This window comes from Miscanthus floridulus, chromosome 10, assembly GCF_019320115.1.
Source record: "Miscanthus floridulus cultivar M001 chromosome 10, ASM1932011v1, whole genome shotgun sequence".
Lineage (NCBI taxonomy): Eukaryota > Viridiplantae > Streptophyta > Magnoliopsida > Poales > Poaceae > Miscanthus > Miscanthus floridulus.
This window is the reverse complement of record NC_089589.1, coordinates 119,643,624-119,652,623: the sequence shown is the minus strand read 5'-3', so window position 1 is coordinate 119,652,623 and position 9,000 is coordinate 119,643,624. Positions and strand designations below refer to the sequence as shown.

Below are 9,000 nucleotides of genomic sequence, written 5' to 3'. Positions count from 1 at the left end.
TGGTTTCTGCGCAGCTGCTGCCGGTCGCAGTATCAGATTCATGGATGAAGTTGTCCAACAACAACTGTGGTGGCACGAATGTCGCCACCGGCATTTTTGCAGGGAGACTGGGCAACTGTGCGTCCAAGCGGAGCACGTTCATAGCCTCCCGGATGGGGGGCCTACAGGTGCGGTCTGGGTGGGCGCACCAGAGTGCCGTGACCATCACACGCTCCATCTCTGCGGCGTTGAATTCGCTGTTGAGACGTGCATCGGCTGCATCCTGGATTGGTCTCTTTTCTTATGTTTCATGGACTTAGACCTGTGTTGGATCCTATGATGGATATTGTGATGGTTGTGTTGGATGTGGATATTGTGATGGATGTGGATGTGATATACATTGTGATCTATATCGTGTATGTGATGGATATTGCTATGGACGAGGCATTTATGTGATATATATTGTGATTCTGGGCATGTGATGGTTGTGAATATGTGATTTGTTTGTCTGTAAAGATGGGAAGCAAAAAAAAAAAATTCCCAGCTTTGCCGAGTGTAACACTCGGCAAAGGTGCCTTTGCCGAGTGCCATGACAACAGCACTCGGCAAAACTGGGCAAAACTGTGCAAAACCGGCTCAGGTCCCAGATTTGCCGAGTGCTATGGTCATGGCACTCAGCAAAACTGGGCACTTTGCCGAGTGCCTGATCCAAAGCACTCGGCAAAACTGGGCACTTTGCCGAGTGCCGACGCTGTGGCACTCGGTAAAGAATTTTTTAGAAAAAAATAAAAAAAAATTTTGCCAAGTGCTCGACACGTCACCACTCGGCAAAGGGGACGTCAGACGGGCGGTCTCCGTTAGGTCAACTTTTCTTTGCCGAGTGCTGACGTGGCACTCGGCAAAGGCTTTGCCGAGTGCCCGATATATTGCACTCGGCAAAGAACCCTTTGCCGACATTTGCCGAGTGCAAATTTGGGTTTGCCGAGCGTTTAGGGCACTCGGCAAAGAACCCGTGTCCAGTAGTGCCTTACCCTCGCCTGTGCAATGCTAGGAGACCGCGACTCGAACCCGGGACCTTCCGGTCACATGCGGTAAGACTCTACCGCTTGCACCAGGCCCGCCCTTCAAGTATCCACCATACCAAGAAAAAAAAACAAAATTGTGAGCGTCAATATGCTTACACGAAACAATCCATTTCTAGGAGTGACAACAATCCCATATATAGAAGACGACATTTTATTAAGGAACTATACAGAGAATGCAGTGCGCGCGGTATACCAGAAATAAATGATACTTGACCGTCTATGACGGTGTATGTTTGTCATCGTAGCAAGCAAGAGGTCTCAGTCACACTGATGATGGAACCCGTGGTGGTCGTAGAAATGGAGTTGTCCAACAACGACTGTGGTGGTTCGAATGTCGCCACCGGCATTTTTGCAGGGAGACTTGGCAACTGTGCGTCCAGGCGGAGGAGCACGTTCATAGCCTCACGGATGGGGGGCCTCCGGGTGCGGTCTGGGTGGGCGCACCAGAGTGCCGTGACCATCACAAGCTCCATCTCCGCGGCGTTGAAGTCGCCGTCGAGCCGTGCATCGGCGGCATCGAGGATCCTTCCGCGACTGTAGAATTCCCACACCCAGTGCACCAGGTGGATAGTCGTGCCTTTAACATCGGCAATTGTTGCCGGCCGTCCGCAAGTGATCTCGAGGACGACGACGCCAAAGCTGTAAACATCAGACTGAATGCTGGTATTGCCCGTGACCATGCATTCTGGGTCCATGTACCCAATCGTGCCAGCGAGCACGGTCGTGTGTGATCCCCTGCCGTGGTCGATGAGCCTCGCGAGCCCAAAATCACCAAGCTTTGCGTTGAACGATGCATCTAGCATAATGTTGCTCGGCTTGATGTCACGGTGCACAACACATTTCTGGCAATCCTGATGAAGGTACAGAAGTGCTGAACCAACTCCAAGCACCATCTCATGCCTATATAAATAACAGATGAGACAAAGTCAAACAAAAAAAGCAGTTAGTTTTTTGAGAGAGCACTGGAAGTGGTATAAAGTGAACTGGGTCAGGAGTAGCTAGTAGTGTGCTACCTGATCGGCCATGACAATACTTTTTTGGGGTTGTGAATATGAGTATCAAGACTTCCATTGTGCATAAGTTCATACACAAGCAAGAGTTCTTCACCAGCATGGCACCAACCGATGAGCTCCACGAGGTTGCGGTGCCTCAGCTGGCTTATGATCTTCACCTCGGACTCGAATTCCTTCCTACCCTGATTGGAGTTCTTAGATACTCTTTTTATAGCGACATGAAGATCCATATCCTTTAAGTAACCATGGTACACAGACCCAAATCCCCCTTCTCCAAGTTTCTCCTCTTGGGAGAAATGCCTGGTGGCGATAGCCAGATCTCTGTAGTGGAACCGTTTGGGCCCTGCACCTTTCTCAAACTCCTCTTCTTGTGGCTCACCGTCGAACATAGCGCCTAGTTCCTGTTCCGGTGCAGTATCCTTTCTCCTGCGTCGCCAAAAGAGCGCTACCATGATGCCCAAGGCAACGGCAGCAGCCAATGAACCCAAAGTTGCACCGGCTATGAGCCTTCCGTCGATGCCGTGGTGAGGCGACGACGTAGCTTAATTTTGCATTATAATAAACAAGCACACATACAGGCGTCAGATGTTCCATTATTAGGTTTGCGTGAAACACTGAACTGAAAATATATTTGCAGATATCATATATATTAATAAGTTGCTAACCTTCTGGCTGTGGAGGAGTCGTCACCGGTGGCGGTGGTGAGGGCTCCGGCGACTCTGCCGGTGAAGGTGGAAGCATGATGCCCAGGTCTCTCCCGATCTGGTACACCACGTAGCAGCTGTATCCTTTTACAGCGCCGTAGGTGTTGTTTGGACGGGAGTTGGACAGCTCCGCCACCAAATGCGTGAGGCACCTGGTGCACTCGCTTGAGTTGAGGTCCCTTGTGCACTGCGCGAACCCATACATCAGCTGGGAGCTGCCATCAGAGTCTTTGAACACCTCACTCTTGTTGGCCAGCCGTAGTGGCAAACCGGATGCCTCTCCCACTAGCCGGCTCATCAGCGTCCACCTCGTGGCGTTCATGCCTACCATGTCGGTGACATAGGTAGATATCCATCCGTAGTAGGACACGTTAAGATCGGCGACAGAGAAGAACGGCGTGTCAGAGTACCTCAGGACGCAGGCGTCGATGTAGCAGGCCTTCATCTCCCGGCTGAACGGGCATGTTTGCTGCACCCCGGCGGTCGCTGCTCGAACGCAGTTCTGGCACTGATCCCAGCTGCGGTCGGCATAGCACATGATGAGGCCAAAGACAGTGTCCGGTGACTTTCCTGCCATGCTCACATTAAACCCACGGTTGTCTATGGCGCCCGCCTGGAGATCAGCCATGAGCTGGACGAGGTTCACCTGGTATGAGCTCGCCATGGTGTAGTTGCCGGTCGTCGAGCAATAGGGCCAAGAAGCTGTGTAATCCTGGCTAACAGCTACCAGCGCTGTTCTGGCGAACAATGAGATCGCCGTGAGAAGGGCGACCAAGAAGAAGCGCCGTGGAGTCATGGTGGTCGTTGGTGCCAACGGTGATCAACTCTTAGTAGGTTGTGGGGCAGTGGTGGAGGCTTCATACATTCTTATCGATTCCTATGATGAGTGGCGTGCAATCTTAAAGTCAATGGTCCCGTTCGTCGTTCCTGCAGGCTTTGAGTAGTTCAACTCGCGGCAGTCTCTGTCTCCACTTGCACAGAGTGACACAGACGTGGGCTCGTCACGTATATAGCCAAATGGCGATAGCACACTGCTTACATATATAGTGCCATTGGCGAACGAATAATCAAGAGAGACTTTTACAATCGTTGACTCTGATGGTACATTGCTATGAAGAACACTAGGTAGTGGTGTTGAATCGTCAGATTTTACTAATTCTTACGTATCCTACATTTGGGTGGTGCAGGTCAGCAGGCATCTATCAGACTACCCAAATTTATTGGCCAAAAAAAATTCCCCTCCCACTACCTACTTCAATTGGGCCAACAGATGGCTACCTATTTTGACCCAACCACGCGCCCCTCTCTCTCTCTCTCCTTCGTCGAGCACTGTCCGCCCCGCATGCGCAGCGGCCCACCCCCGGTGCGGCTGTCAAGCCCCGGCATGAGCTCCCTGCGCGGCGTGGTGCGGTCTTCTTCGCCAGTGCGGCCGCCTGCCCCCGGCGCGGGCACGGCAAGCCTCACGTGGTTGCCTGCCCAGCATGGCGGCGTGCCCCCATTGCGGCGTGGTCTTCTTCGCCGGCGCGGGCACGAGGATCTCGGTGAGGCGGGCCTGGCGTGGTGGCTGCCCGGCACGGCGGCCTGCCCTCGGCACGAGCTCCCGGCGCGGCGCAGTCTTCTTCGTTGGGGTGCCGCCTGCCCCCGGCGAGCATGGTCACTACTACACAAGTGCCCTTTTATTAACCGAGGTGGTCACAAAATCCAAACGCCTCGTAAAATACCGGACGATTAATGGAGACAGTCTTTTTTATTTACGGAGGCGGTCAGGAAATGCCCGCGTCCGAAAATAGATTTATGGAGGCAGTGTCTAGCCCCTAATTTTAGGGTCCTTTGTGCATCATGTATCAGTCCCTAGATCAGTAGCTGATACGCACAATTAGAACAAGATTGATATCAAAAACCATACTTCTATTGCTAATGGGGAAGACACATTACATGGTTCGGGTTACATAGCTTGGGCCATTGACCTTCTATCGTATATCAGAGCTCTAAGGCAGCGGTCCTATATCAACGGTGGCTCCATTCCTATAGGTAGCTTGGAGTGCAGACGTAACCCAAGCCTTATTCCTTAAATGTACTCCTATTTTATAATCGCCGTAGTCCTAGCGTAGCTCTCTCGTATAGCTCTGTCTTCGAGTATACTCTGGGTATCCTATCCTTGCATTGCTCCAGAAGTTCCATCCAGGTATATCATCTTGTAGCTTAACTCCTAAAAACGTAGAATAGAGGGGTTTGAGTACATAAAGTACTCAGCAAGCCCTAAACTTTGGGTGGAGGAGAGGTGGAAGGGGAAGGCTATATGTGGATGGCGGTAAGGTGGTAGAGGTGGTTATAAAAGTGGTAGGGTAAAGTAATTATAATTATAGGTTGGGCCCTGGCAGAGTATTACTATTCTCGCCAGTTCCCAAAGTTAATTATAGTTATAGATTAGTAGAGTTCGTCTTACCAGATTATCACAGTTATAGAAGTCTAATCATAGTATCTCATCCTAGCATCTGCCCATTCCAAGGACGTGGCTATTCGAATAGATTTAGAAAACTCTATAGAGGTGTACAAATTTCCCCACAAGATAGGCATAGTCAACACCAAGGCCAGTGGCGCGACAGGCCTAACGAGACCTCGTACCCAAAGGGGTGCATCCTCATATTTCCATATAACTCTATTGTAGCTTCTTAGGGTTGCAAAAACACACTAATCTCGGGAGGATACCAAATCGTCCCATCTCATAATCCTGGATGATACCACATCATCCCATCATACAATCTCGGACGATACCAAATCATCCCAACATAATAGTGCCGATGATACCAAATCATCAAAATAAATAATAATAATAATATGAGCTCGAATGTGGCCAAGTCAAGGGGCTTAATGTGGAGGATCACATAGCAACCACGCCAACCGGACCACAGAAGATCTGCATCCATGTCTTTTCCTGATATTCCGCTACCAACACCGGCCTCCTAGTAGAAATTATACTTCAATCTAACGGGGTGTGAGATCAAGTCTACCCATATAGACATGTGGTTGTACGTAATATCCAGGGATGAAAACGGATCGGATACGGACGGATATCACCGATATTACATTTGTTTTCATATTTCTGTCCAGATTCGGATTCGAATACGGATAGTGTCAACTATGTCGGATAGGATACGATTGGATATCGACATCATAAATATGTGATTTGAGTATTCAGATACGGATACGGTATCAGATGTTGGATATCCAGACTCGGATACGGACAGATCTCAACCCCTCTAAACAGATTCGGTTTCGAATACGGTCGGAAAATATCCATACCGTTTTCATCCCTAGTAATATCTCACTAGGTGAGAGGGACTACGAACCGGTCCTTATGTGACCGAGGCGAGTATCTCCCAACAGGAACCCTCACTAGGCGTACCTACCAAGGTAACTTGTACCACACAAATTACCCCTCACTCACCCCCTGTTGGGGTTTAGTACAGTTTTACCAGTTTTAGGTTCCATAATTATTATCCTCAAGTTCATAAAGCTCATATCATATCAAGGTAACTATTTACCATATCATGATTATTCACATTGTAATAGTCAAGCTCATAATTTATTATAATTCCATTAATTCTCAATGAGGATTTAAGCATTATTAGTTAAGTTTATTAATTGGTGGAGAAGGATGGTGGAGGGTTTATGGTGGAGGCTAGTAAAATGTAGTGGTGGAGGAAGGGTGGTGGTTAAGAGATGGCTTGTATGGTGGAGAGATAGGGGTAGGTGGGTGTTAGGACTTGCCTCCATTCGCTGACGATTATATCCTTGCCCGATTCCTGTGCCTTTTGCTCCTGTCTTCGGGACTCCATCGGGTTCTCTCCACGTCTTCTATCCTATGCGGTCTAGCGTCAACAAACAAGGAAACACAAACAAGGAAAATAACAAGCAAGCATAATCAATCAAAGTAAAGGAAACAATCCTAGATGGGTTGGTCCTATTGGGGTGGTGGGTTGTTATCTAGGTAACCAATATTACGTCAATCTGAAGTAAGGTTTGGATGAAGGGATTTCATCCATAGGGTAGGTGTTGATAGCTCGTATGTGTGTATATAGGGAAGGGGATTCCGCAAGCGCACAGAACTAGTGTGTAGCATTTCGCTTGGTGAGAACCAAGTGTCAAATTTATATTTTCTCAAAGGAAGGCGGGAGGACATATTGGGAACAGTGGTTAGGTAGACTAAGTAAGTATGTCTAGCAACACGGGGGTGATGAGGGTAGTATGGATGATGGACGGAAAAGATAAAAAAGGATTTTGATCACACAGATAGAGGTAACTAGAAGTGTAGTGTAGCTGAGTGTAAGAAGTAGAGTATGTAATCTTAAAGCAACAAAAGTAAATTAATGATAGTGAGAACGTCTTTAGTACGAGGGGCATACTTGCCCTGAATTCAATCAGGCACAGAGCACTATGAGCCCTACGTTTTAATAACTAGACCCAACATGGTGGAATACAGAGGAAGGATAGGGCTATCACCACCTGCCAACTACCACAATCTATCCGGGATCTAGCCGTACATACAGGCAATATATAGCCTAAGCACCATGCTTAATCTATAAGCTTGCTGTTTTGATCTGAGCTCTGGTGAAATAAGATCGAAACACCCTAAACCGACGGTAGAACAAGTACTAACGATGAATGAACTAAACACTAAGATAATAATGATGCAGATGCCAGAGAACAAGCACCTAGGCTCACTAATGATATACAAGAGTAAGACAGGACTTGAACTAAGCGCTATATTACTGAATAAAGTACTTAACAAAGTAAAGTACTAAATAAAGTAAATGCTAAAAGAAAGATTACAAAGGAGCTATACCAGACCAGAAGACTCTTCCACACTCTGAGGCAAGCTCTGCTCTACTCTATCACTACTAGCTAGCTACTACCTCTAAGCTACTACTCTTGGAGAGCTTCTAAGAGCTTGAAACACTTGGAATGCTTGAGAGCTGCTTGAGTGATGATCTCCACCGAGCACCATAGCCCCTTTTATAATGTGTAGAGGGCATGGAGGTACTTGTAGGTGAAGATGAGGCAGTGGAGGGTGCCTTGGGTGTCGAGCGACGCCAAGAGGCGTCGGCCGACCATCCATTCCATGCATTGCCATCCAACGACGATGGTTGGCCCTTGGAGGTGGTTGCATGGCAGGTACGTCAGTTGTCATGGTCAAAATGGCGGTTTGGAGGTGGGTTTAGGCCTCCCAAGTGAATGATGGTGGACCCAGCGATCTGTGGCAGCTCAATGTCATCCCTTGGATCAAATCAACATGGATCAACGTTGGAGAAGCAGTGAGGAGGGCTTCACGCAGATCAGTGATGTGGCATGTAGGCCCACAGCCCCCTGCCATGTCCCATTACCTCCTGTGCACATATTTTGTCCATTTTTGTGATTTTTCCTACATACAAATAATTTTTTATAGTACAAGTGGAACTAGGTGAATTATAAACATAATATGGCACATGTAATGTTGTTTTACCTTGATTTGGGTGGAATGTTGTTGGTCAAATTAGGTGTTTAGTGACCATCAACAGCAGGGTTTCTACGGGCTAGGTTAAAGCAGTGGATTGGTCTGATGGAAAACCAGACCACATTATTATTAGGTTCCACCATTATGTGAACCTAAAGAAGGAAGCCTAACTGATGAGATCCTAACATTTGGGTATGTTAAGCCTCGGGTCTAGTGGTTCCCGAACAAAGAAGACCCCCCCCCCCGACCGACACCTCTAGGATGACCTGGGGGGCCAGGGACTATACCCATTGGGTACACTTGCATCCACCCTCTGGAGAAGAAACCCTGTCGAGCCTGACTATGACGTGACCTCTGCTTGGAGCTCGAGGGCTTGCCCGAGCCCCTAGGCTCTCGATCTACGACAACACTTCGGCCTGGCCCTTGGCTCCTGCCCCATCAACGACGCCAGCTAAGGCTCGGGCGCAAGAAGACATGCCTCGAGCTACCGAGGCTCGGGGGCTCCCCGACGCTGCCCCTTAGGCACAGCATTATCGGCCACTTTCCCAACAAGGTCATGCACAGCGTGAACGCAAGAAGACAAAGCTTCCCCATGGCCCCTAGGAGTTCGAGGGCCCCCAGGCCCACACGTCAGCCCCTGAAGCCAACCTCCTTCACCGCCAAGAAGACTCTAGAAGGTTCACCTAGGGGAGGCCGGTCCAAGCCGACACAGCCTAACACATAGA

General features: G+C 48.9%; 1 protein-coding gene across 2 annotated transcripts; it reads right to left on the bottom strand.

Annotated features, from left to right (window-relative positions):
- Positions 1-1,135: 1,135 nt before the first annotated feature.
- On the bottom strand, positions 1,136-3,642 carry LOC136485514 (L-type lectin-domain containing receptor kinase IX.1-like). Of its 2 annotated transcripts, XM_066482375.1 has the most exons (4): positions 3,428-3,642; positions 2,743-3,346; positions 2,078-2,618; positions 1,136-1,964 (listed from the first exon to the last, which is right to left on the bottom strand). In XM_066482375.1, the coding sequence occupies exons 1-4, from the start codon at positions 3,575-3,577 to the stop codon at positions 1,301-1,303; spliced, it is 1,959 nt and encodes a 652-aa protein (XP_066338472.1). In that variant the 5' UTR covers positions 3,578-3,642; the 3' UTR covers positions 1,136-1,300. The 2 variants fall into 2 exon arrangements, with proteins under 2 accessions (XP_066338472.1, XP_066338471.1); XM_066482374.1 differs by having other exon boundaries at positions 2,743-3,642.
- Positions 3,643-9,000: the final 5,358 nt, after the last annotated feature.

Excerpts from the sequence above, each read along its gene's own strand:
- LOC136485514 (XM_066482374.1), bottom strand. The coding sequence starts at position 3,577 with ATGACTCCACGGCGCTTCTTCTTGGTCGCCCTTCTCACGGCGATCTCA. Across the intron at positions 2,619-2,742 it reads GACTCCTCCACAGCCAGAAG|CTACGTCGTCGCCTCACCAC; the intron begins GTTAGCAACTTA and ends TGCAAAATTAAG. Across the intron at positions 1,965-2,077 it reads GTATTGTCATGGCCGATCAG|GCATGAGATGGTGCTTGGAG; the intron begins GTAGCACACTAC and ends TTATTTATATAG.